This window comes from Lagopus leucura, unplaced genomic scaffold (genome assembly GCF_019238085.1).
Source record: "Lagopus leucura isolate 7727_CA_CO unplaced genomic scaffold, USGS_WTPT01 34907-2_obj-0_obj, whole genome shotgun sequence".
Lineage (NCBI taxonomy): Eukaryota > Metazoa > Chordata > Aves > Galliformes > Phasianidae > Lagopus > Lagopus leucura.
The window spans coordinates 5,598-33,024 of record NW_024965017.1 but is presented as its reverse complement, the minus strand read 5'-3'; the positions used below and the strand labels follow the sequence as shown (position 1 = coordinate 33,024).

General features: G+C 46.6%; 2 protein-coding genes and 1 long non-coding RNA gene across 5 annotated transcripts in view; 2 read left to right on the top strand and 1 right to left on the bottom strand.

Annotated features, from left to right (window-relative positions):
* On the bottom strand, positions 1–24,345 carry LOC122191940 (zinc finger protein 501-like). The gene is made up of 6 exons (XM_042892358.1): positions 24,288–24,345; positions 11,827–11,939; positions 4,325–4,405; positions 4,008–4,134; positions 3,276–3,374; positions 1–3,172 (listed from the first exon to the last, which is right to left on the bottom strand). Exons 3-6 carry the CDS (start codon positions 4,346–4,348, stop codon positions 2,049–2,051), a joined length of 1,374 nt encoding a protein of 457 aa, XP_042748292.1. The 5' UTR covers positions 4,349–4,405; positions 11,827–11,939; positions 24,288–24,345; the 3' UTR covers positions 1–2,048.
* On the top strand, positions 5,143–10,006 carry LOC122191941. The gene is made up of 4 exons (XR_006182493.1): positions 5,143–6,460; positions 6,904–7,039; positions 7,410–9,451; positions 9,556–10,006. It is a non-coding gene; the product is annotated as an uncharacterized LOC122191941 (long non-coding RNA).
* Positions 24,346–24,401: 56 nt separating the features above from the next.
* The window catches only part of LOC122191942 (zinc finger protein 430-like), a 4,660-nt gene continuing 1,634 nt past the window's right edge, over positions 24,402–27,427 (top strand). Inside the window, exons 1-5 of one of the 3 annotated variants that reach the window (XM_042892359.1) lie at positions 24,402–24,572; positions 25,729–25,811; positions 25,940–26,066; positions 26,794–26,892; positions 27,001–27,420. In XM_042892359.1, the coding sequence (XP_042748293.1) occupies positions 25,788–25,811; positions 25,940–26,066; positions 26,794–26,892; positions 27,001–27,420 (670 nt within the window). In that variant the 5' untranslated portion in view covers positions 24,402–24,572; positions 25,729–25,787. Of the gene's footprint in view, positions 24,573–25,700; positions 25,812–25,939; positions 26,067–26,793; positions 26,893–27,000; positions 27,421–27,427 lie in introns of all 3 variants that reach the window. The other 2 variants (XM_042892361.1, XM_042892360.1) reach the window with 2 other exon arrangements.

Sequence of the window (27,427 nt, the reverse complement as noted above, 5' to 3'; positions counted from 1 at the left end):
TTAGTGCAGAACAAAAACTTTTATTGTGGGCAATGAACTTGAACAACGTGCACTTGGTTAAGTGCCTTATTAAATGTAACTCTTGCCATGCTGAGCAGTTCTTCCCTCTGGCCCTGACGTAGATGGTGCTGGATCTGGACTTGTCCTTCTGGTGCCGTCCCGCGGCACCGTGTGTTGGTGTGAGTGCTGGACCAAGGCACCGGTTCTGTCAGCCTTATCTCAGGTCCGTGGGACCTCAGTGGCGTCTCCCAATAGTAGGTGATGAAGTCGTACAGGCTGTCAGATACTTGGGTGTCAGTCACAAAGAACTTCTGACTGGTAGCGTCCTGTCACCAGTGTATGCGGCACCTTCCCACACTGCCAGAAGGATAGAATGTAGTCCCCAACATAAGTCTCACTTTCCCTGACCAGGAAGAAGCTGTCAGGGGCCTCTATCTTAGCACAGTACTCTGCCATCAGCCACTCAGCGATGTGCCGCCCACCGTGCCCTGCCCCCGGCTTGCCATGGAACCACTCCTGTGCGAGATGCAGCTCGATGTTGGCGCTCACCTCCTTCTGTGCAGGTCGTCTCCTCTGTCTGCTCTCGCTCAGGGGAATGTAAAGCGGGTTCCATGTACAGTTGAGGGGTTCTTCTGTCATCTGGCAATCCGCTGCCTGCTCCTTTGTCATACACGCACACATGGCTCCTTGCCACTCGCCTCCACAAAGCCACCTCAGTGTTGGCGGGGCTTGTCAATGGTCTTTATAGCATTTGCTGACACCCATGCCAGGTGTACAAGCTAGATGTCTCGTGACCATGTCAAGAGGGTCTGTCTGGCATGGATAGTTATGGTCTTTAACTTGTTTATACCTCCAAAGATATTTTGCCAGTCCGAGCAAGAATATCTTTATTTTCTCCCAATAGCATACAGGTTAAAGGAATTGAGGTAAGGGATCTGGACTAACTAACTGAAGAGGCACGGTTGTGAGGATCTTAGTAGGATGTGTTGCTTTAATCTTCCAGACCACTCAAAATCAATAAATAGGAAGCTCATGACAAAATAGAGATTAACCCAGTTATGGAGGGACTAAAGGGGATACAGGAAACACTTACTAGTCGGCTACCTAACTTCCCCTTGGCTCACCAGCAACCTCTCCCCTGTGAACCAGAATACAACCCAGAGGGTCTTTTTGGTATCTCTTTTTTGGTATCTTTAGACACTCCTTGTCCAATCACAGCTTTTTAGGTAACATTTTAGGCCAAGCTGGATTGGCTCTGGGCAGCCTGGTCTGCTGGTTGGGAACCCTGCACACAGCAGGGGGGTTGAAATTAGATGATCCTTACAGTCCTTTTCAATCCAGGCCATTCTACGATTCTGTGACCACATTATGTTTACAGTGAGTGCTCCCTGCTGGCTGTACCTCATTAAACCAGTTCCACCTGTCCGAGCAAGGAGTATGTTCTTCAAGGTGTTTTTAAGATGAGTTAGCTGTGAAGCTCTTCCTCTGCTCAAGGGATTTGTAAGGCTCATAACCACACAAAGCTACAGGTGGCTGATCAGGCTGGGGTCTGGCTGAAGCTCCTCCCGCGTTCGTGGCACTGCAAACTTAGCCTCCTGTGAGGATGTGTAGGTATGTAACGAGGCAGGAACTGCTTCTGAAGATACTCCCAAACTCGGGGCATTTCTACACTCTGTCTCCTTGGTGGATGTGCTTGTGGGAGTTGAGATTAGAACTGCTTATAAAGCCCTTCCCACACACAGGGCATTTAAAGGGTCTTACTCCTGTTTGGATGCACTGGTAACAAATGAGCTTGTAACTGCTGCGGAAGCTCTTCCCACGCTGAGCACTTGTAGGGTCTCTCTCCTTTATGGATGTGCTGGTGCATCTTCGCTTCTAACATGCCTGTCCTTGACACAAATGGGACACTTGCAGGCTCTGTGTCCTGAATGCATGTTCTGGTGGGAATCAAATTGGGAACATCAATGGCAGCTGTTCCCACATACAGAGCACTTGTATGTTTTATATCCTGTATGGATGCACTGGTGGCACTTCAATTCAGAATTGCTTTAGGAGCAATTTGGACACTCAGGACAATTAAAGGGTCTCTCTTCTGTGTGGACACACTGCAGGTGGCGGGTGAGGTTGGAGCTGCTTTTAAAGCTCTTCCCACAGTCAGTGCACTTATATGGCCTCTCTCCTGTGTGGATGCGCTGGTGGCGGGTGAGGTTGGAACTGCTTCTAAAGCCCTTCCCGCAGTCAGTGCACTTATATGGCCTCTCTCCTGTGTGGACGCGCTGGTGGCCAATGAGGTAGGAGCTGCTTCTGAAGCTCTTTGGACACTCAGTACACTTAAAGGGTCTCTCTCCATTGTGGATGCGCTGGTGGACAATGAGGTCGAAACTGCTTCTGAAGCCCTTCCCACAGTCAGTGCACTTATATCGCCTCTCTCCTTTGTGGATGCGCTGGGGGCCAATGAGGTAGGAACTGCTTCTGAAGCCCTTTAGACACTCTGGACACTTAAAGGGTCTCTCTCTTGTGTGGATGTGCTGGTGATTCTGTTCTGAACTGCTTTTGAAACCCTTTCCACACGTGGAACACTTGTAGGTTCTGTCACCTGAATGGATGCGTTGGTGGGAAACAAGGTGGGAACTTTGTTTGTAGCTTTTCCCACATCTATGGCACTTGTAAGGTCTGTATCCTGTGTGGATGCACTGGTGGCACTTCAATTCAGAGTTGCTTTTGACGCTCTTTGGACACTCAGAACGCCTAAGGGGTTTCTCTCCTGTGTGGAGGAACTGATGATTAGTGAATTTGGATCTTGTTTTGAAGCTCTTCACACACCCAGAGCTCTTGCACAATCTCTTCACTGAGCGGACACAATGGTGGTTAACAAGGTCGGAATTCCTTTTAAAGCTGGTCCCACATTCAGCATTTGGGTGCTGCCTTTCCTCCCGGCACACTTCCTTGCTCCTTGCATCTTCCATCTGCTGCTTCTGACTTGTGCTGCAGTCCAGGGGTTTCCTCACAATCTCTCCTGGAGGGTTTCCCTGTTGCTTCTCGAAGTGCTCTCCTTGCTCCAGGCCCCCTTGCACATCCCTTCTGGTTTTTCCCAACGAGGCACTACTCCACTGCCTTTCAGCCACACCACTTCTCTGCAGATACTCCTTTATGTTTGTGATCCCATCATCTGCTGGATGACAGGAAATACAGAAATAATATATTGTGCTAAAATACTGCCCAGTCAGAAATGGCTTTTGCCAGCCCCAACCTCCTCCTCTCTCTCACTGGCTCACCTGGGCTGAGGTCTTCTGCCATGTCCTTCAAGCCATGTACATCTGGGATCCAGGGGTCTTCCCCTCCTTCCAGCATGGAGATCACTGCAGGTTTTGGGGCTGGACATGTCGATTGAATAACAGAAACAGTGGACATTAGAGCATTTTCGTGATTCTGATGTAGGAACATGTCCAACAACTATACTATGTGTCCATCCCAACTTCTGAAACCGCATTAAGGGCCTGAATTACACTGGGCCCACACATACTGGCTTTCTTCTGATCCCAGCAAGAATTTCACATCTCAAAAATTATGCAGAGAGAATTTCTCTAACATTACCCTTGGGCTTTTTGTCCAGTTTAATACAAACTGCTAAAGACCTAAGGCAACAAAAAGGTTTACAGGAACACAGTGGAAAAGAGTAAAAAGGTAAATGAATAACCAGGGAGTTGTCAGGTTGGTGGAGCTGGTACCACCATGCACTGCAGCAACACAAGGGCAGTCTGCAGGAGCTGATCCAACCCCTCCCAGCTGATGGCTGCTTGCCAGCAGTGGCTTCTGTGTCTTTTCTCACAGTGCTGAGCACACTAATCCCTTCTGAAACATATGAGAAACTTACCTACATTTTGTTTCTGGTGCTGTTGAGTTACTCCACAAGTAACTACATTGCAATTATTCTAAGCCCTGCTTGCAGTGTCATTCTACACAGCCAAAGGAGCCCTAACAAGGACAAAAGGCAGCAAAGCCCTCACCCAGCGAGGCCACACACGCGTACGTCTCCAGCATCACGTCCCGGTACAGCACTCGCTGCACAGGGTCCAGCAGCACCCACTCCTCCCTGCTGAAATACACGGCCACATCTGCAAAGGTCACGGGCTCCTGCAAGCAAAGAAGCTCCTTGCTGGGAACTGCCACGGCCCAGGGAAGCAGCTGGCAAAGGAGAGAAACTCCAGTCCCAGCGGCTTCTCTGTCCCCAGCACACAAATGCTGATGGAGGGCGTCCCACTCACCCCCTGCATTCACACTGCTTGTTCCTTAGCCTCTCCTGCCTGTTTCCCCACACTCCTACCTGAGATGGATCCACTGCAGCCATTTTCTGCACTCCTGGAGGCTGGGATGATCACAGGTGAAAGGCAGACATTAGAAAAGCCTGCTGGGATAAAAAAAATGGCAGGGGAGGTTTGAGGGAGCGCAGCAGTTCCTGTCAAAGCCCAGCCCATCTACAGGGCATTGCCTGGGAATAAAAGCCACCCAGGACTCAGACAAGCAACAGTGCACCCATTTCCAATCTCATCAAGTCGCTGTGAAACCACCACAGCGTATCTACCTTATATTATTCAACATGTTCCTGCTTCTCCTTTAAAAGTTTATTTTGTAGTTGGAACCAACAATTATAAATTGGCAAAATCTGCACTATGGCAACTAGGGACACTAACTGGTTAGAAACTGACAGACTGAACTCCCAAATCCTTACACGAATCGTCTCCTGACAGCTATTACAATTGAGAAATAAGAGATTAGGGGCCGTAAGACAACAAAAGCGGATGAAACTTCAGCTGTGTCAGTCTGTAAAAAAGATAACAGTGAAGAAGAATATTTCGGCCCCTCCATAGCTAGCACCAGCAACAAAAGGAAAACATGTTCCCACTCCCTCCAGTTCTCAAACAGATGGTAAGGCCTGAAGGAAGAACAAAGACTACCTGCAAGGCATTGGCTGTGCCTGTCAAAAGAAATATAGTATCAGTAAGTTAACGATGATTACCCACATAAACATACTGCAGTGGAAATGCTAACAGGTGGCCTGAAACAGTGATTGAGCACCTGGTGGGAAGGCAGGACAAACCCAGAGGAGGTCAGGTGCAAGCAATGAACTTCATGACTGGAAGGTGTGGAGCCAGGATCCGCCTGTTCCGATGCCTCATTTAAGGGCTGGCAGTGGAGGTGAGGGTGTTTTTTGTTGGAGATTCCTGCATATCTGGGGCCTTTCAGAGGTAAGCAGATCTTTTCCTTTCTTGTTGTATCTTTGGCTGGTGCATTTGGCCTTGTTTTCATTTGCTGTAACTAAAGACTTTGCCACCCTACTGTTATCCTCTGATTTTAGCGTTAGCTATACTAGCTTCATTTGGCCTTTAAGGACTGTTGACAAAGTCTTCTCAATAAGCAAGGGGGTACAAGCCTGAATCTGAACCAAACTGGGATCTGGACAGCTGAGTGTGCAAGTTGGACAACAAAGCGTTAAGATCACCAACAGAAACTGAACAAAATGCTATGCTCCAAATTGCCAAAGCTGGTTCCTATTTCTCTGGTAAAGAATGCACGTCAGTCACTTGCTCTGCAGTCAGCACACAGGGGTTCTGGTGTTTTAAACAGATGACTTTGGCACCTGCTCCTTCAGTTCAATTGTTAATCCCAGCCCCTGCAGAAATAAGGAGGCTGCAATACACGCATTTTGCAGAGTTCTGAGAAGGAACGTGTCTACGCTGATTCTGTGACCTGGAGATCAGTCTATGATTCTAGATTGTCATTTGTTCACACACCCGTGTATGGAAGCCACTGCTCACAGCTCACTCCACTTCCTTTCCCTTCTTGGCATCACCCGGCTCTGGGAACACCCATTTGGGATCAGCCTCCTGCAGGCAGCAGCTTCTGTCCAGCACTATCAAAGGGCAGGTGTTGACTCACTAGGGGTGAGGACACAGTGTGCGATCTGAAAGTGAAACCGGAACTGAGATATCACCCAGAGCATCCAGTAGCAGAACACACTAAGTGGGGCTTGGACAGCAGCTGCTGCAAAGCCTGTGATCCTTCCGTGCCCGGGGATGCCTTTGCCTTCACCTTCTTCACCTCTGTCTTCTTCCTCCAATGATAGAATGTGCGTCTCGTGGTTTTGTTGGAGAAGTTTGAGTCTAGTTTATAATTGCTATGTTGCACACTGATTGGCAGCAGATCTGTCGAGAGTCCTGGTGAGCGAGAAGTCGGGGGAACTAAGGATTCTAATAGCTAGAAGTTCTGTGCAACAAAAAGGAACTTCTCCAGGAAGGTTTTCTGAGTCCTGAGCAGCACAACAGCATCGTTTTGCAGAGCAGTGAAGAGGAGAGAATGCAGAAGCTCTGCAAACTGGTGGAAAAATGGGACATCACTGCCAAATACCGCCTGTATAAGGAGCTGATGAAAAACAGTTCTTTCCTCTCCATGCGATATCCAGGTAGGAGTACACTGTGGTAATCTTCCTAGCTGGGATGAAGTCCAAACAGGCCAAGCTTTCAGGGGAAAGGGAGGACTGTAAGTGCACCTACACATCCTCCTCCTTAGGATGGACAGGAGGCAGTTCTATGGCAGATAGTGCTCAACAGCTGCAGACACAAGTGGGATAGCACAGCCTGTCTGTGGAATGGTGGGGTCACCTTTCTCAGAGGTTTTCAAGAAGTGTGTAGGTGTGGCACTGAGGGACATAGTTTAGTGGGTACAGTGCTAATGGGTCAGTGGTTGGACTGGATGATCTTAGAATCCTAGAATCATAAAATGTTTTGAGTTGGAAAGGACCTTTAAATGTCATCTAGTCCACCTCCCCTGCAAAGAACAAGGACATCTATAGCTAGCACAGGTTGCCCAGGGACTGAACTTAGAGATTTTTCTCCTACGTTGCAGATACTGTGATTGTGTGATTCTAAGACTCATGCTTCCACTTGCCTCTCTGCAGAGGTGGTTCTTCAAACCTGCATTTCTCCACCCCACCACTATCTCCTGTTTCCTGCAAGTAGGTGAAGCTACATTCGCATGGAAGGTAAAGGTTGGAGGGTAAAGCCAGATGAGCTCTGAACTGCTTCACACCACCAATGCTTTGCTGAACTGCATCACCCTCCCAAGGTTCTCTCCCATCCCATTCTGTGCAGTAATCCTGTTTAAGGTGGACAAGAATCCACAGTCCTTGGCCTTTGTTTCCCATTCTTGAGCTTTGCACTCAGTGCTGTGAGATGATATCCTCCCAGGCCACAAGTTCCCGCTTATATGGCATGATTTCTTTCAGGTTTTGTTTTGTTTTGTTTTTAGTTTCTTCTGCTTTGCTCTGCCCTGAGCAGCCTTTGCCAAGACCTCAAGGCCATTAAGTCACCCTATGTTTCTCCATGTCACCACTGTGTCCTCTCCCCTTGCAGGTGCTCAGGCACAGACTGTCATCCCATCTCATCACCCTCAAGAAGCAGAAGGTGAGTTCTGAGCTTCTTAACACCATCCCCTCCTTTACTCTACTGGGTCACAGTCCCAATATTCCATTCCCTTCCATCCCTTTAAATGCACCCTTGCAAAAGCAGAGCTGGCTAGGGCTCTTCACCTTTTCCCTCTGCAAGCTGGAATGGATGTAATGTGACTTCTGGAGGTGTCGGTGCCTTCTGAGCCATAAACCTATGGATGAAAGATAGAACTTTCCCTAAAGAGATAACATTCTCTTAGTTTTAGTGCACCTAACTGTTTACATTGATACTGCCTGTCACTACCTGGAACAGTCTTCTATACATAATTTCATAAGGACTGTCTACTGAGCACGCAGTTTTACCATAACATGTATTAAGGTGAGAGGGTGGGGCCTCAGGTGGCTTCAAGTGTGTTTCTTAATAGATTTTACTAATCTGTGTTTTCAGATCTTGATTCGTTTCCATCTTTCCACTAGCAGCCTATATAGATTTTGTAAATCTCGTGCTTTTCCAATGATTTTTGCTGGGTTTTGAACAATTTCAGCTACAAAAGGTGAACCTATCTCTGATGATATCCTTATTGGTACCCCAAATCCGGATATAATTTTTCTTAGTATAACCTTTACTACTTCCCTTACTCTGTTGGTATGACAGGGATAAGGTTCCAACCAACTTGAAAAAGTATCAACCAAGACCAGTAAGTACCTGTCTTAAGTACTTATTGTGGGAGTTCAGAAAAGTCTACCTGCTAAGAGTCTCCTGGGCTGTCTTCCCTCCCTGTAACTCCAGGATGTGCTCCTTTTGCACTCTGGTTTATATTTCTGGTATAGTTCACACTTGCACACCATGCTTTTCACAGTTCCTCCCATTTGTATACTTAAGACCTGAGTCTTTAGATTGTCGGTGGTCATATCTGATCTCCAATGCATGTCCTGATGATCATCTTCTTGGGGAATTATTACCTGATTAAGGTATCCGCCATCCTGACTCATTTTTCTTAGCTTCTAGCAAGGAAGCTAACTTCTTATCTTCTGATATTTTGGAGGTTCATCAATCAGTTCTTTATATCTCTGGGGTAATAATTGGAGGAAAACTTCTACTGCATCTTTGGCTTCTGTATCTGCATGGTTGTTGCCCGTACTGATATTGCAGTGCATTGTTAGTTGCTACTTTTGGTAATTGCACCTTTTCTAACAATTCTATTATTGTTTCTCCATGTTTTATGGGTGTTCCCTGAGAGACTCCCTGTTCTTTCCAGGTAGCACTATGTGCATGCGCAACCCCAAGTGCAAATTTTAAGTCCAAATACTGACATTTTTCCTTTTTGTTAAGTCTACTGCTCTTACAAGGCTATGAGTTCTGCTTTCTATGCTGAGATGGTAGTGCCAGAGTTCCAGCCTGTTACTTCATCTCTGGTTGTTACAGCATACTTGGCCTTCTTAAGCCATTTCTCCCAGAGCTGCTACCATCCACAAACATTTCTGTATCTTTAATTTCACATCCTCTTCCTCCACCACGATCACTTGGTCCTTTGTGATCCTGCCCAGAAATAACCAATAACTTTTTTTTTTTTTTTTTTAATGGTTGGAAGAATAGCCACACTTCAGCTGTCTCAGTGGCTTCAATTATTGATGGTGTTTGATCGCTTCATTGTCCCTCACGTGGATTTGTAACTAAATACACTGCACCTGTATCTGTAAGAAATTTTACGCCTTTGTTCCCCAGTTGTCTTGTAACCAGGGGTTTGGCTGATGTCTCACCTCTTGGTCCCCTCCATTCTATATTTATTGCAATTGTATCTATGCCCTTTGAGTGATCTAGCTCTGATCTGGATTCTCTGCTGTTAGTTTTGTTCTGTGGGCAATCCTGTTGCCAATCTCTAACATTGTCTGCATTGATCAGGTTTCAGGACTGAGATCTCTGCCCTTATATTCTCCCTTCTTGGTTCTGGCATTTCTGTTATACCTCTGTGTGGGAATCAAATGTTGCTTCTGCATCAGAATTAGGTAAGAATTTTTAATGTCATGGTCTCTTCTGCCATAGTTCTTTTTGAGAATCCTTCTACTATACTTGGGGTGGCCTCTGATAGTTGTCATCTGTTATCCTCTAGACAAATCTTCCCCTGGAATGCATGCTCAGTATATAGGTGCATATATGTATATTTTGTCATACACGTTGCAAGAATATTCTGCATGAGATGAATCAAATCAGACAACAAATCATGGCCTGCCCAAGGAAGTGCCTGAAGAGCATGGGTGAGGCCTGGCATCCCTCTCCCCCCTCACCCCGCACCCCAGTGCTCTTTTGTTTAACAAAGACTTTGGAGAAAATCACCATATCAACGCAAAAAGAGCACTGAGACGCTTTGGAAACAACAGGATGGCTACTGACTGACACCAGATAACACACGAATTAACAAATGTTTAATTGAGTACCCAGCCAATGGGGAAACAGGAGAGGGGGCGGAAGGGGGAAACAAGGTGCAAAAAGCTGTCATTGTGCCCTTAGGGGTGCTCCTGCTTGCGGAACGCCCCCCATTGCAACTGCAAATAAAATATATTTCCAACCATCTGTATCCTTGTCGGTTCCCTGCGCTATGGTCGATGCCACTACTTTCCTTTCTCTATCGCTCTTTCTTTCCTCTGCTTTCTCAGTTTCCTGTGTTTCCTCCTGTCCCTTCCTTGGTCTATGCCTTTTCCAAGACTTTTTTTCCTTCCCTCTCCCCCCTCACCCCCTCCCACACACGCTTTCATCATTACAAACTGCCTCAGCTCCCTTTGACCTTCCAGGCACCTCTCCTGCCTATAAAAAAAAACATTTGAAATTTTATTTTTCCCTCCAATTTATCCAACCAATCTCGATCAATTAAGGGCTTTGGTGCCCCTGGTAAACAGAAAAACCGATAGTATCCAAATTTCTGTTTCGTCTCCAGCAGCGGAAGTTCCACTGCAAATAATGGGATATCGGGTTTCCTAGGTCTCCGCAGATGAGGACATTCTCGCTCCCGCTGTATTCATCCCCATCCACCAAGAAACAAACCGTTTTACAATAGGAGTTTGCAGTGTCTCTGCCCCAGGCTCTTTGAGTGCAATTCGAGCCTCGTGTGGGGAGGTGGCACGGCAGTTTCTTGTTCTAGTGCTCGTCAATCTTGGCCGGTGCAAACTGCAACTGGTCACAACAGTCAAAATACACTTTAATCTGAATAGACTTTACGCAGGACAATTGTCCCTCCTCATCTTGCTAGATAATGGAGAGCGTTTTCTCAAAGCACGGTTGTGCACCGTGGGAGATTCCTCCAGGGAGATCCATAACCAACATCCCCCAGCAAGATGGGAACTTCACTTGTTTTTCCACAGGCCGCAGGGTCCGCCCGGCACCGACCGACTCGGTCGCGCGAGGCGGCAGCGGCGGCTCGGGTACGACGGAAGGGCGGCCCGGCCCCGGCGAGCGCCGACCCGCCCGGTCGCTCCGCGGCTGCGGCCGGACTGCGCGCCGTCTGCCCGACTCCGAGCGGCTCGGCCGGTCCGCGGCGGCGTGGAGAGATGGCTGCCAGGCAGTGCGGCGCGGCACGGCACGGCACCGCACGGCGCGCCGGCACCGTCTACCCGGCTCCGAGCGGCGCGGACCGCAGGCGGAGGCGCCTACGGGTCGCTCTCGTCGCGGTACGGGAGCGGCGGAGAGCTCTACCCGTTTACGAGCGGCACGACCGCTCCGGGGCGGCGGCGGCGGCCGCACGGGCACGCGGGACCGACCACAGGCAGCAGGGTCCATAAGTAACATTGATCATTTCTCCAATCCACCAATTATTACTATTTTCAACAGGTTTTCTCTGCCATTTCCACAACCAACTTCTCCATGTCTGGAATATGCAAATTCTTTTCATGCACCGCAATACACACACGCACACACTGCTGCAACTACGAAAGTAAAAGGCAAAACTTAACACAACCTGCATATCCACCGCATACACACACCATGGAGAGAGAAAAAAATAAAAAGCTTGGTGCCGTTGCAGTAATGCATTCCCATGTTCACATAGAAAAATCACAATGCCGGCAGTCGTAACACAGCATAATTACCAGAAAATGAAGCGCTTCGGTTTCTGCTGGGGGTCTTGAATCTCTCAAGTACTCCCTCACCATGTTACTTTCGGTAAGACGCGGAGCCCGAGGAGTCTTGAATCTCTTAAATACACCCTCTAACAGGACTCGAATCCGTTTTCTCTCAAGCACCATGTTACTTCCGAGTAACACAGAACCTGCCGCACACTCAGGACATCTCCCTGCTCACGTACCTCCTGGGGAATTCCCTTACCTTTGCTCTCTGAAAGTGAATCAGACTTCTTCACGCTTTACCAGAGGCAATCAAAGGAATGCCTTACCGTATTTCAGGAAACCTGCGGCCAGATCGGGGGAGAGCTCCCTGAGAATCACTCGGTGTGCACGCTGAGGTCTCCTCCTGTTCTTCAGTCCGCAAGATTTCAGTCTCGGTGTCCTACCAGAGTAGCCAAAAATTGTCATCCAAAATCTGAGAAGAAAACTAACTCCAAGGTGGTGCTGGAAAGTGGCAATCCGCGATTCTTCACAACAGGATGACTTGATAAGCAGGCTCACCCTCTCAAAGTTCCGGTTCGACATTTGAACAATGAAGACATGCATATGCAGTACGTCGGCATACATATGCATTCTTTTGCAAGGTCTCACAGATAAGAGCTAATGTCCCTTTGGGCATGCTCAGTGGTATCGAGGATGGTGGGGTGCCCAGCTACTTCTCGTTTTTTCACCATCGGCTTCATCACTAAAACCTTTGACTCACTTTCATTCACTTTTCCCCACTTTGGAAGATTCCCACTGGTTTTTAGGCCATAGTGAGACACTTTTTAAAAACAACATATGTGAAACCCAAGGAAAATGGCCATGCATGTTTTGAGTCAAAAGATAAATTTTTCTATTGTGACTCAAGTACTTCTTGTGAGGCAAAATCTTGTGAAGCAGAAGATAAAAGTATTCAATTATGTTCCCAGTGACAAATTATTGAGGAAAACCAAGACTCTTCACCCACTGAATCTGAAATGGAAAGATTTAAAACAACCACTTATGGATTCCTTTTGCTAAGCTAATATACTGGTTCCTAAACTAATGTACTCATCCCTAGTGCTAAACAAATCAATCTATATCAGCAGCATATGTAAAGCTTCTTGCCAGGTGGAATCATTGGTTCAGGTACAGGGATGTCTTCTCCCCTGTAGACATTCCGGTGCTTCATGAGTTCAAAGCTGTACCCAAAGATTTTCTCATAGATCAAGCAGAAACATGTTTCTGATCCACCCTGTCATCTTTCTATGACCACTCAATATTCCATCTCCAGCTGACAGAGAGTAATGTGCATAATTCCCATGACAGTGATGAAGGGGGAACAGGATATCCTTTGGTCACAAACATCAAGAATGGACCTAAGGCCAAGAAGGGAGCTACAGACCATCCAAAGCATGGGAAAACTCCCAGATAATCTGGACAAAACAAGAGTTGGCTCATCAAAATGAGCCCAAGAGAAAATGTGAGCACCTCCTCTGAGCACTGGAGTGGCAATCATGAGCCTCAAGCATGACACGCGCACCATTGCCTGCTGTGCTCACAACAAATCTGAAGGGATGTCCATTGAAGTGTACAGAGTTTTTGAGAAGCTTCATATTCAGTTCCTGACGCATTACCTACTGGCACATTGTCACAGGAGACAGAGCCTGCAAGTGCCCCAATGATCATACTCCTTCCTCTGATGGTGATGTGGTGCACTCCCCAGTAGGGAGTGCTCACTGTAAAGGTGTGAGATGTTCCAGTGTGTTAACTGGGAGATAGCACTGAGTCCAGCACTCCCGCTCCAGTGCTCAGAGGAAGTGCTCACATTCTTACTTGGATTCATTTGGAGAAGCGAGCCCCTGATTTCTCTCCTAACCAGCATATCTGGGAGTTTTCCTATGCCTTGGATGGTCTGTAGCTTCCTTCTTGGCCTTAGATCCATTCCTGGTGTTTGGTGTCAGAGTAAATTCTGTTCCCCCTGGTGGGGTAATTAGGCATATTGCTCTGTTTTGGCTCTACTGGGGATGTTGAGTGGAAACGCAAAGGAGAGTCCAGGGCAGGATGTGGCACAGCCACAAGAACGCCTCAAGTTGTGGGTAGGTGGATCAGAAACATGTTTCTGCTTGTGCTGCTTACAAGAGGAGCTTTGGTCATGGCTCGACCTTCGTGAGTCACCAGAAGTCGGGAGAAACCCTCCCTATATCTGCACCAATGACTCCATGTCAAGAAGACTTAGGGATGTGGTGAGTGTAAGAAGAGCTTTGTGCAGAACTCCTCATTCGTAGGAGATGGCACTCATGGAAGAAGTGCTACACATGACCCAACTGCAGGATGACTTTCAACCACAGCTCCAGCCTGATCAAATTCCAGAGGATCCACTTAGGACCTGAGAAATGTCAGCACTGCAGGTAGAGATTCATGCAGAGCTCCAAACTCATGAAACACTGTCTAATCCATATGAAAGGTAGGTCCTGCAAGTGTCTCACCTGCAGGAAAAGTTTCTTTGAGGGCTGGCACGTCATTTCTCATGGGAAACCCCCCCCTGGAGAGACCAGAAGAGGTCATACCACTTGCAAGCTTTCACAGAGCAACCAGCCAATCCCTTCATCTGACACGTCATGTGGAAGAGACCAGCCTTGGAAGTTAAGCTTGGTTTGCTCTGCTCCTCATACACCTGATCATTGCATCCCTTGAGAATCTTAAGCTAAGAGAATCATTAGCTTGGTCCTGGAGCTACAACATCAGCCTAAGTAAGGTGTGGTGGGAAATGTTCTGTCACACGTGTTCTGGATGGCTCTGGGCTTAAAAATTTCTTTACAGTGAAGGTGACAGAACACTGAAACAGGCTGTCCGGAGAGGTTGTGGGGTCTCCTTCTCTTGAGACATTCAAAATCTGCCTGGACTCTTTCCTGTGTTGCCTGATCCCCCTCTGGCAGGGGGATTGGACTAGATGATCTTTCAAAGTCCATTCCAACCCTGATATTCTGTGATTCTGTGGTTCTCCAGGATGGATAGGCAGTGCAGGTGAGACAGGATGGTGTTGCTGTATGTGATGGTGGTCTGGAATACATGGAGCTTGCTGTTGGCAAGTGGTTGACGTGGTTGAGAGCCTCTGGGTATGGATTAATAATAAAGCAGATAGCATTGTGAGACTTCACTGTAAGCCACCCAACCAGGTCCAACCCAATAACCCAACAGTTATTTATTCTCTAAAGCCACGCTTGCCCTAATGGGTGACCAGCTTCCTAGACCCTAAGGGGAATACCACACAGCCAAAAAAGCAGGTCCAGAAAATTCCTAAAGCATGTTGATGTTAGCTTCTTGGTACATGCAGTATAGGTGCCAACTATGAAAGGTGTCACTCTAGAATTGCTACTTATAAACTGAATGGGGCTTGCAGGTGAAGTGGCAGTTGCTGAACATCTTGGCTACAATTGATATATGTTGGTTTGCATAAGGAATTAGTACATTAGTTTAAGAACCAGTATATTAGTTTCGCAAATGGAATCCCTAAGTGATAGTTTTAAATCTTCCCATTTCAGATTTAGTGGGTGAACAGTCTTGTCACTCAATAATTTGTCACTGGGAACATAATTGAATACTTTTCCGCCTCGGTTATTTTACCTCACAAGAAGTACTTGAGTCACAATAGAATACTTTTATCTTTTGACTCAAAACATGCATGGCCATTTTCCTTGGGTTCCACATATGTTGTTTTTAAAAAGTGTTTCACTATGGCCTAAAAAACAATGGGAATCTCCCAAAGTGGGGAACACTGGATGGAAGTGGGTCAAAGTCTTCAGTTGTTAAGCAGATGCTGAAAAATGGGAAGAAGTAAGTGGGCACTCAACCACCTCTGATACCACTAAGCATGCCCAAAGGGACATCAGCACATACCTATGAGCTCTTGAAAAAGAATGCATACATCTTGAAAGAATACATATGTCTTAACTGTATAAATGTAGAACTTGAACTCTGAGAGAGTGTGCTTGCTTATCAAGTGTGCATCATGAGGAATAAAGGAATGCCATTTTCTAGCATCACATTTGGAGTTAAAGAGTTTTCTTTCCAAATTTCAGATGACACAGTGTCTACTGATGGAAAACCAAGAATGAAGTGTCCTTGCAAAATAAAATTTGGGAAGAACAAAAGAAGGACAGGGGGTCCCTGCAAAACAGCATAAAGAAAAAGCTGAGAATAATAATTTTGGTCACAAGGATCTGGTTAAACAAACTTATCTTGCAAGGATATGACAGGGCAGGCATGCTAGCTTAGCACCTGCCTGTAAATCTGGTATGCTGTGCAGAACAAATAGACATAGACTTTACAAGATAGAAAGATAGTTCTAGTTGTGCAAAATGACAAACTCTGGACCCAGGTTACAATGTATGTATTAACAAAGGAAACAACGATGAATATTTATAGGAGGGACAGCTGAAGAATGTGAACTCTGAGTCACTCCACTAATGGGAAAATGGGGAAGGGCTCACCAGCATTGGGGTACAGAGGTAAAAGAGGGATTGTGTCCCCCTGTACTTTGAGAGACCTGTGAGGCAGCTCCACCTTCCCTCTTCAGACACCAGTCTGAAGACCCAGAAGTCCTCTGGGGAACGCTACTCCTTCCCTCCCACTCTGACAACCAAGTACCCAGAAACAGCAGTCCACGGAACCAGAATGTAAACTCTTTAACTCCTGTTGCTTTACATGATGCTATGATGTGGAATACCGATAACAGAAAGTACAAAACCACAACAGACCAATCAGGAAACTCTGATTCTCAAGTTGCAGTGATAGAAAGCAGACATTTTTGCACAAATCGCACAAAAGATCTTCAGATTCTATACATAACTTGTGTTACAGAATGTTTCCAACAAGTATGTTACAGATGCAGAAGTTGCATTACCTATGCAAGTTTCTCAGTATATTGCATATTCAGTTATTGATACGGGCTCTCTTTGGGATGGGGACCTTCTCCTGGTGCCACAGCCATGGTTTTCCTTGGGCTGCTTGGCTCAGGCCGGGTGCTACACCCTAAGCCCTTCCACCCTTCCCCAGGAGAGGCAGTCCCAGCTTTTCTCAGTGCATCGGGACACCTTTCCCATTCTCCTCCCTCTTGAGCACAGGTTCGAGCTGCAAGGTGGAGGCCGATGTGCACACATGAATGGGGACAGGATCAGCTCATCCCTGTGCCACCTACACTAACACTGGGTCTGCAGCAGAGCTGATCACTATGTCCTCTGGAAGCAAAAGGAGCACCCAGAATGAGAGACCCTATCACCACCAACCTCGTGCCAGTGCTGCTGTGGGCAGAACCTCTCAGCTGCCACTTCCCAGCAGTGCTGTACTGCTGTCTGCACAAAACTAGGTGGCTGCTCCTCATTGTCTCTCTGAGAAACGTGTCTGTATGCTCCATGCCCTCAAAGAGCCACAGAATTGCAGTGTGGTGCTCCCTGCTCACTGGTGTCACTTCTGGATGCACCCACAGGTGGGGTGGTTTCACTCTCCTGTTTCTCTGTATACATCTCTGACATCACTTTTGGCGCATGACAGCCACATCGTTGTGAGCCTCTCTGTTTCTGGGACATGGCAGTATGTAGGAATGGGTGCAAGAAGTAAAACAGATCCTCACAAGGAGTCAAAGTTCAAAATAAAAAGGAGAGAAGCAGGAAGATCGTAAATTGGATCGCTTAGATAACTTTCCTTCCCCCCCTCCCCTCTGCACAGGTGGGGAGCGGTTGTGCTGCTGATCCCGTGCAGGGTCCCAGAGAGAGTACACATTCTCAATTACTTTGGGAATTGGAACAATGTAAACAGGATGTTAATGCCCTCCCCCTTTTTTACTAGCAGAAAGGTTAGAAATTTCAAGAAGGAAATAAATTAACTTAAATAAGTTACTGTACATTTAATTTAAATAACCTTAACTGAGAATCTTGTTAGGGTAGTAGAACAATTAGATCCATTTCCAGGGCCTAATTTGTATTCATAGATGGAAATGATGTCTATCATGGGTATGTGTTCACTGGAGAAGAAAGGCATGACTGGGAGGCAGCTATGCAAGAGTGGGAAAGGAACACAGAGTGAAAGCTGGGCCGTGGAGGGAGGAGGAAAGAAGAAGGATGTCGAGGACAAACTGTACAGGCTGTTGTCACTTTCTTTGTGATTGTTAAATGTTTATCACAGAATCATAGAATGGTCTAGGTTGAAAAGAACCATAATGATCATCTAGTTTCCACCACCCTGCTGTGTGCAGGGTCGCCAACCAGCAGACCAGGCTGCCCAGAGCCAATCCAGCTTGGCCTAAAATGTTATCTAAGAAGCTGTGATTGGACAAGGAGTGTCTAAAGAGATACCAAAAAGACCCTCTGGGTTGTATTTTGGTTCACAGGGAAGAGGTTGCTGGTGAGCCAGGGGGAATACTGAGTAAGAAACACCAAGTGCTGGGTGTTTCTGGAAACTGAAGAACTGTATTATTTGATTTGTGAGTTTTGAAGGGAGTGGGACAAAACTGTTTTAATGCTATATGGAAGTATAATTGTTAATGGTATATGGAAGTGAAATCGTTAATGCTATGTGGAAGTGCAGTTGTTAATGGTACACGGAACTGTAATTGAGGATATGAATAGTGGAAATGCAGGGGAAAATACTGGCAGAAGGGTTAAGGAAAACCAGTGAGTTTGAGATATTACAGCTTGTGATCTGCTCTAGCCAAAGCAGGCACATGAATACATCCCCCGCAGTCATCCCACTTTCCCCCTGTCTCCCACCCAGCTGCAGCTTGTAAGCAGAACTCTGAGGGAAAGAGCTGGAAGCAGAAACTCTGGACATAAACTGTTACTTGCTTACGAATGGGGAGAGAACGGGACATTGGAAGCGAGAATAGCCTTTGTCTGCAGAGATCTAGGAAACCTGATATCCCAGTGTTAGCACTGGAAGCCTGGGGGAGGAGGTGAAACTGAAATATGTTAATAGTTTTTGCAATGATGAAAGTTTGGAAAATGAAAAGGTTTGGGAAAGACACAGGTTGAGGAAGGCAAATATGAACAAGGTTTAACTGTGGCAATTTGATACGGACTCCATTGTTAGTGCAGAGTGAAGACGTTTATTGCATGTGATTAATTTGAATACCATGCATTTCACCTTATTAAACCTGACTCTCCTGCTGCAATCAGCAGTAATTGATCTTCCATTCTGCCCTGAAGGAGATGGTGTTGGAGCTGGGCCATAGCAGACCCACTACTAGGGTTAAATTGATTAAATTGCAGCGAGGGAAGCAGGTTAAACAGGTTTATTTTCTGGTGGGCTAAGAGTAAAGCAAGACCAACAGATTGAAAATTTTAAGTCTGGCTTCAACACAAACCAGGAAAAACAATGCTGTACCACCGGAAGTGACAGAAATCTTGAATCAGGCATACCCAGGAGTGTGGGCATCATGGATGCCTAGCAGAGCCAAAAATGCAGCCCCAGTAGAAGATAAGTTAAAAGCAGGAACCAGTCCAGTCAGGATAAAGCAGTGCCCTTTGAGGATATGAGATTGTAGAAAGATAAAAGAAATAACAGATAATTTTCTGGAGTCTAGATTACTAATTGAATGTGAATCCAAATGCAGCACCCCAATCTTACTGATGAAAAATCGGATAGCAAAAGCTGTAGTTTGGTACAAGACTTGAGGGCAAGTAATAGAATAGTTGAATGTATACACCCAGAGGTAGCAAATCCATACACTTTAATTAACCAAATTAAGGAATGAGCAGGTGGAGTTTACTGTCTGGATTTGAAGGATGCCTTTTTGCCTGGTTTGGTGAAATGAAGCATACGTTTATTTGTCTTTGAATAGGAAAACCCCAATAAGGGGAAGAAAAGAGTCACTTAACCTGGACAGTGTTACCCAGGGTTGTGAGAACAGACCAGAGACTTTTGAGAACTGGTCAGCTTGTGAGCCTGAGACTTGGGTTCCTCCATCCTAGGGTGGAACTTTACTGCAGTATGTGGATGCCACAGCAACAAATGAGGACTGTGTGCAATGGACTGTGAGTTTGCTGAATTTTGAATTTCTTAGTTTAAATGATTATCAAGTCTCTCAACAGAAAGCCCGACTGATCTAGAGGAAGGAAGCAATTTGCTGAATGCCCAGAACACCAACATGGAGCTACCTCTGAGCTGCCTGTATGTGACTGCTTGGAGACTGTCTATGCCAGTCAGCCAGACTACAGGAGGAACCACTGGATGATGCTGAGGATTCCGGGATTCATTGATGGAAGCAGTTTTATGAGACAAGGAAACTGCAAGGCAGGATTTACAGTAATTGCTATTGACAAGTTAATCGAAGAACAACCATTAACTGTGGGAACTTTCTCTCAGAAGGCTGAAATAACTGCCTTGACAAGAGCCTTAAGTATATGGACAGATGCTAAATATGTATTTGGAGTGGTACACGCTCAAAGTACCATCAGGAAAGAGCAAGAACTGTTGACATGCAAGGAAAACAAATTCAGCATGGTGTAAATCTACCAAAGAGCGTGGCCATTATACACTGAAAAGGACATGAGAATGGTAAAACTGTATAGGAAATGGAAAGAAGATGGTGGATTAGGTGGCAAAGCAGGCAGCTGAAGGAAAAGAAATTGGTGACTTGGCTTTAATTCCAGATGGCAAACTTAAAATATTATTTTAGAGGGGACAGGAATCTAATTATTCATTTAGAAGGGAAGAGAGCAAGCTGACAGATGGGTGCTTACCCAGATGGACACATTGCTGTGCCCTTCAGTATTTTATGGAAATTGGTTTTAAGGCAACATAGTAAAACTTACTGGGGAAACAGATGCTATAAAGTACTGTACAAACCTAGTACCAGAACAGGGTACAAGTAGGGCCTATTAGGAAAGGAAACCTTCCAGGACAACAATGGCAAATCTATTTCATTCCACTTCATTTCATTCCACTTCATTTCACTTCATTTCATTTCATTTCATTTCATTTCATTTATTTCATTTCATTTATTTCATTTCATTTCATTTATTGGAACTGCCAGGAATAAGGAGGGTTTTGTTATATGCTAGTTCTAGCCAATACCTTTTCAGGGTGGCCAGAAGCATTCCCCTGCAGGACCAATAAAGCCGAAGAAGCAACCAAGGTATTGTTGCAGAAAATGATTCCAAGGTTTGTGGTTCCTGCACTGATATCCTCTGACAGGGAAACTCACTTCATTACAGTGTCCAACAGATTAGCAAACTATTGGGAATAGATTGGCAATTGCACACACTGCACAGACCACAGACAAGTGGTCAGATGGAACTGATGAACCACCTGATTAAATCACATCTTGTAAAACTGGGCCAGGAGCCAGGACTATACTGGCCACAGTCATTACCTTTGGCTCTCCTGAGGATCAGAACGAAATCTAGAGCCAAAGAGGGATTACGTCCTTTCAAAATACTTCAAAATACAAAACACAAAATAAGTACAAAAGGCCTTTTGTTGTGCAAACCGGGATCTCTACCCAAGTAGGGAGTGGAATACTAACTGAATGTGTCATAAGTCTACAGAAATTGCTTAGGGAAATAAACTGGTAATAGGAACTAGACCCCGAAGCCTTGATGGCTCAATCCATAATATTTTACCAGGAGATTGTGTGTATATATTAGATCTCTTTCAGGTTCACCCCTGGAACCAAGGTCTGTTCCAGGTGCTGCTAACGTCCCAAACAACAGTCAGAATTAAAAATTTAAGATCAAAATTAAAGAACAACCATTGTGGATACATCATACTAGAGGCAAGAAGGTCCCTCGAACATGATGGGAATTGAAGACAGCTGGATCCAAATCCTGCAAATCCAAAGACAGTAATATGGGCTCTTGTAATCATTAGAAATATTAATTTGTTAAGTGCTGCTTTTGATGCAAATATTTATGTATCTCTTGTGAAAAACCTTGCAAAGCAAATTAATATCAGTAATTCTTCAGTATGTGGGCAAGCTGACAGTTTTAACTCTCCATTTCTTGGAGTCCCTGATGAACATAAGGTGCGAAATCAAACTGTTGCAGACTTTGAGTCACTGCTGTGGTGGATGTTGATCAATGAGAATGCAGATTGAATTAACTACATCCATTATAATTAACAGCAACTTATAAACTATACAAAGGGTGCAATAAGGGGAACTGAGGAACAGTTAGGTGCCACAAGTAGAATGGCCTGAGAAAATAGGATCAGGCTAGATATGATGTTAGCTGGAAAAGGGGGTGCGTGTGTAATGCTAGGTACCCATTGTTTCACCTTCATCCCCAGTAACACAGCTCCAGATGGCAGAATAACTAAGGCACTGCAAGGGCCTACCATCCTTGCTGATGAATTGACAGAAAAATCAGGAATAGATACTTCTGTCAATGGATGGTTGAAGTCCTGGCTTGGTAAATGGAAAGGGCTGTATGTATCCATATTTACTTCTCTGATTATAGTAGCAGGAACCCTGAAAGCAACCACTGGTTGCTGTGTTATCCCCTGTGTGAGGGGACTGGTAGAGTGACTGGTCAAGAGAGCACTACTGAAGCAAACGCCAATTGAGCTGCCACCATATTTGGATGAAATTATGATATTAGAGGAGATGGGTAATTAAGAAAGTAAAGAAGAGGAAGATGTCAATAAAACAATACCTTAGAAAAAAATTGCAGAAATCAACAATGTATAAAGAAGAAAAGGGGGGAATTGTAGGACTGGGAAGTTGTTTCTGCATTAGAACTAACAAGATAAATATTTTACTAATAGTTCTTTTCAGGAGAGCCTTTTTACTTCATTGGGGTCTCTGTAGTCTTCGCATGCTCAGCAGATAGGTGAAGTAATTTATAGTCACAAAGATACATGGAGTAATATGTTGGTACAAAGACTGCAGCTCTGGTCTGTGCAGCCTTCTGGAACAGCTCTGAGCCTTGATCTGAAGATAAGTCACACTCCTAATCAGTGTGACAAGGATATCAATGGGCTCATTATGTTGGAAGACTACTAATTGTTGGTGCTGGACAGACAAGACCTGAGTGATAGAGAATTGAAGGAGAAGAAGCAAAACAATTAGTAGTATACACGTTTAGATAACAACAGTTTATGTTCATCAGGTGTGGATGTGTTTAGCTGAGCCTCGGGAACATTTGTGAACCTGAAGCATTCAGCCAATGAGGAGGAAGAGATCAGCATTGGGTAATGGGGCATAAAAGCTGTAATGCTGCTTTCTGTGTGTGCTGCTGCTTGTGGGATGGCTGGCACTGCAATGGCAGTAAAATAAAAAAGATACCGTCCTGGGTTATTTGGGTATTTGCAACAAGTGCTCTCTGACTTCATGTCTGTCCATAACATTTGTAGTGTAGTAAGTTTTACGAAGCCATTATATTTGGTAATTCTCTGTGTGAGAGTTAAAATTGTGTTTATTATCCAGCCTTGGATAATAAACAGAGAAGCAGATAAGGGGGGGAGGGGAGGGGCTAACCCGTCAGGATAAGGAAAATGGATGGAGGGGACAAACACGATAATCAAGAGGTAACAAATTACGAGGTGAGAATGAGGGAGAGATTAAAGGTTGATGTGATTAGGATGCAGATACAATAGTAAGCATCAAAGCCTCACATAGATTCTGGAGTGGTCAGCCTAGAAAGGGAAGGAATTCTTGGCGTTGGTGGATCAGGGATATAAAGCTGTGATAAATTTTCGATCATGCTCCTGTTAGCAGGATGCCCACTACTGCAATCGTGAATTAAAACTTTTTCACAACAAAGCCAGTCTGTGAAAAATCAGTTATTTCTCACAACTGGAATTTGCAAACATTTAATATGAACATGAGCCTGAACATGAGCCAGCAGTGTGCCCAGGTAGCCAAGAAGGCGAATGGCATCCTAGCTTGCATCATAAATAGTGTGGCCAGCAGGAACAGGGAAGTGATTGTCCCCCTGTACTCAGCTCTGGTGAGGCTGCACCTCAAGTACTGGGTTCAGATTTGGGCCCCTGATTGCAAGAAAGACATCGAGGCCCTGGAGTGGGTTCAAAAAAGGGCAACAAAGCTGGTGAGGGGTCTGGAGCACAGGCCTGATGAGGAGCAGCTGAAGGAGTTGGGATTGCTCAGTCTGGAGAAAAGGAGCTCAGGGGAGACCTCATTGCTCTCTATAACTGCCTGAAGGGAGGCTGCAGTGAGCTGGGGGTTGGTCTCTTCTCTCGTGTAACTCGTGATAGGACTAGAGGGCATGGCTTCAAGCTGCGCCAGGGGAGATTCAGTCTCGATGTTAGGAAATACTACTTTTCTAGAGTGGTCAGGCATTGGAATGGGCTGCCCAGGGAGGTGGTGGAATCACCGACCCTGGAGGTGTTCAAGGAACGTTTGGACGTTGTGTTAAGGGACATGGTTTAGTGGGAGCTATTGCTGATGGGTGGATGGTTGGAGTGGATGATCTTGTATGTCTTTTCCAACCTTGGTAATTCAGTGATTCTGTGATACTGGTACGAACGCTGCCAAGCCAGTGTCAGTGGTAAAGGCGCGCAGTTTGCAGTAAGCAAAGCGTGCTGTGCTGCAGCCGCTCCCCCCGCTTCCCGCAGCGCTGGGGAACGCTCCCCCCATGGGACGGGACGGGACGGGACGCGGCGCAGCGCAGCCCGATCCGGGCCGCATCCCCGGCTCTCAGCCGCCCCCACGCAGTGCTGCTGCAGCCCCGCGCCGTCCCCGCGCCCCACCGGCCCGGCACCCACCGCCCCACGGCTCTGCGCCGCAGCCACGGACGCAACGCCACTCACTCACCGCCACTCTTCCCCGTCTGCACACCGCTTTCCGCTCCAGGCCCGATGTGATGTCATCATCGCGCGCCGGAACTTGGTGACGTCACGGAGCGGCGCCGCGCAGCCGGCGCGGAGCGGAGCGTTGGGAAGCAGCCGTTCAACTGGAGGTCGCACCGCGCCGCATTGCACCGCACCGCACCGCACCGTTTCTCGTATGCCCGCTGTCTCCGTGGATGAAGTGACGCCCGGCTGACGGCTGAGATTCGCTCCCGCGTCTCGCAATTCCTGCGGGGACTGTCGCCGTTTGGTACGTCGGACGCCTCGGCTTCTTCGTGCCGCCCGGCTGTGGCGCACAGTCTTTGTTCTCTATCTTCCTCAGCTCTGCCTTCCCAGGGGTCGGTACTGGGGTCCAACTTGTTTCATATCTTTATTGATGACCTGATTGAGGGATTTGAGTGCACCCTCAGCAAGTTTGCAGGTGGCACCAAGTTTGTAGGTGGTGTGGATCTGCATGGGGGTAGGGAGGCCCTTCAGAAGGGTCTAGATAAGCTGGATCGATGGGCTGAGGTGAATGCGATGAGGTTCAACAAGGCCAAGTGCCGGGTCCTGCACTTTGGGCACAACAACCGCATAATAAAATATGCAGCGCTACAGGCTTGGGGCTGAGTGGTCGAATGACTGTGAAAAGGAAAGGGACCTGGGGGTGTTGGTTGATGCTTGGCTGAACGTGAGCCAGCAGTGTGCCCAGGTGACCAAGAGGGCCGATGCCATCCTGGCCTGCATTAGAAATAGTGTGGCCAGCAGGAGCAGAGAGGTGATCATCCCCCTGTGCTCAACTTTGGTGAGGCCGCACCTTAGTACTGTGTTCAATTTTGGGCCCCTCACTACAAGAAAGACTTCAAGTCTTATGAGGAGCAGCTGAGGGAGCTGGGATTTTTTAGTCGGGAGAAGAGGAGGTTCAGGGGAGTCCTCAATGCACTCTACAGCTTCCTGAAGGGAGGTTGTGAGGAGGAGGGGTTTGGCCTCTTTTCCCAGGCAGCAAAAAGGACCCAAGGAAATGGCCATAAATTGTATCAGAAGAGGTTTAGATTAAACATAAGGAAAAACTTTTTCTCTCAAAGAGTGGTCAGGCACTGGAATGGCTGCCCAGGGAGGTGGTGGAGTCGCTGTCCCTGGCAGCATTCAAGAGGCATCTGGATGAGGAGCTACAATATAATACAACTACAATATGTACTCTTAGGGGAAAAACAGGAATATATTCACTGATATAATGAAGATACTCGGTAGTGATTTAATACTGACTTGACAACATTGGAGATGGGTGCAGTGCTGCTGGTCTGAGTCCTAGGTGTCCTTTACTCCCAAATGGGCTGGGGAGGGCTGTTCTTGGACAGGGACAGCAGCATTCCCTCACACCTACCCTTTCTTTTGGTAGAATTGGGCCAATTCTTTTGTCCCAGCAGGCTCCAGTGAATCATCTGCCTTTCACCTGTGACTATCCCAGTCTGCGGGAGAGCAACAAATGGCTACACCGCATCCATCTCAGGTAGGAGTGTGGGGAAGCAAGCAAGTGAGGAATGTGAATGCATGGGAAGAGGGAGGTGCCTTTCTCTCCTCTGCCAGCTGCTTCCGTCGGCCTTGACTGTTCCCCACAAGGAGCCTCTTTGCTTGCAGGAGCCCGTGACCTTTGCAGAGGTGGCCGTGTATTTCAGCAGGGAGGAGTGGGCGCTGCTGGACCCTGCGCAGCGAGCGCTGTACTGGGATGTGATGCTGGAGACGTACGCGTGCGTGGCCTCGCTGGGTGAGGGCTTTGCTGCCTTTTGTCCTTGTTAGGGCTCCTTTGTCTGTGCAGAATGACACTGCAAGCAGGGCTTAGAATAATTGCAATGTAGTTACTTGTGGAATAATGCAGCAGCACCAGAAACAAAACGTAGGTAAGTTTCTCATAAGTTTCAGAAAGGATTAGCGTGCTTAGAACTCTGAGAAGTGATCCAGAGTCACTGCTGGCAAGCAGGCATCAGCCAGGAGGGGTTGGATCAGCAAACTGTCTTTGTGTTGCTGTGTTGCATGTTGCTGCATTGCATTGTGCCACCATGCTCCAGCAACCTAACAACCTGCTTTGTCAGGGGGGTTGGACTCGATGATCTCTGGAGGTCCCTTCCAACCCCTACAATTCTGTGTGTGATTCTGTGTGTGAACTCTCTGGTTATTTGCCTTTTTTTTCCTTTTCCATTGAATTATTGCAAACCCTTATGAAGCCTTGGGCACTAAGCAGTTTGGATACAATTTAAAAAAAGAAATCCTAAGGTGAACATTAGAGAAATTGTTCCTGCATAATTTTCAGATACGTAGAGGTCATGTTGGGCTTCAAAGCAAGCCCGTATGTGTTGGCCCAGTGTCATTCAGGCCCTTAGCGTGGTTACAGAAGTTGGGAGGGACACTTAGTGGAGCTGTTGGAGAAGCAGCTGTGCCAGAATCATAGAAATGCTTTCATGTCCTCTGCTTCTGTATTTAACCTCCATGTCCAGCCCCCAAACCTGTGGTGGTCTCCCTGCTTGAAGGAGGGGAAGACCCCTGGAACCCAGATGTGCATGGCCTGGAGGACATGGCAGGAGATCTCAGCCCAGGTGAGATGATGGGGGACAGGAGGAAGTTGGGCTGACAAGAACTATCTTTGTCTGAGAAATAGTTTAGGCCTAATGTGTTATTTCTGGCTTTTCTCTGTCATCCATCAGGACATGGAGTCACAACTGTTCAGGAGGGTGTACAGAATTGTGATGTGACTGAAAGGCAGTGTGGTAGTGTCTCGGTGAAAGAAATCAGAAAGGATATCCAAGGGGATCTGAAACAAGTAGAGCACCTCAAGAAGCAACAGGGAAACCCTCCAGGAGAGACTGTGAGGAATCTGCTGGACTGCAGCACAAGTCAAAAACAGCCTAAAGATGCAAGGAGTAAAGAAGTGTGCCAGGAGAGAAGGCAGAACCCAAGTGCTGAGTGTGGAAAAAGCCTGAAAAGGAATTCCAGCCTTGTTAACTACTGTTGTGTACGCTCAATGAAGAGATTGTACAAGTGTTCAGCTTGTACAAAAAGCTTCAAATGGAAATCCCACCTCACCTGCCACCAGCGCATCCACACAGGAGAGAGACCCTTCAAGTGTCCTGA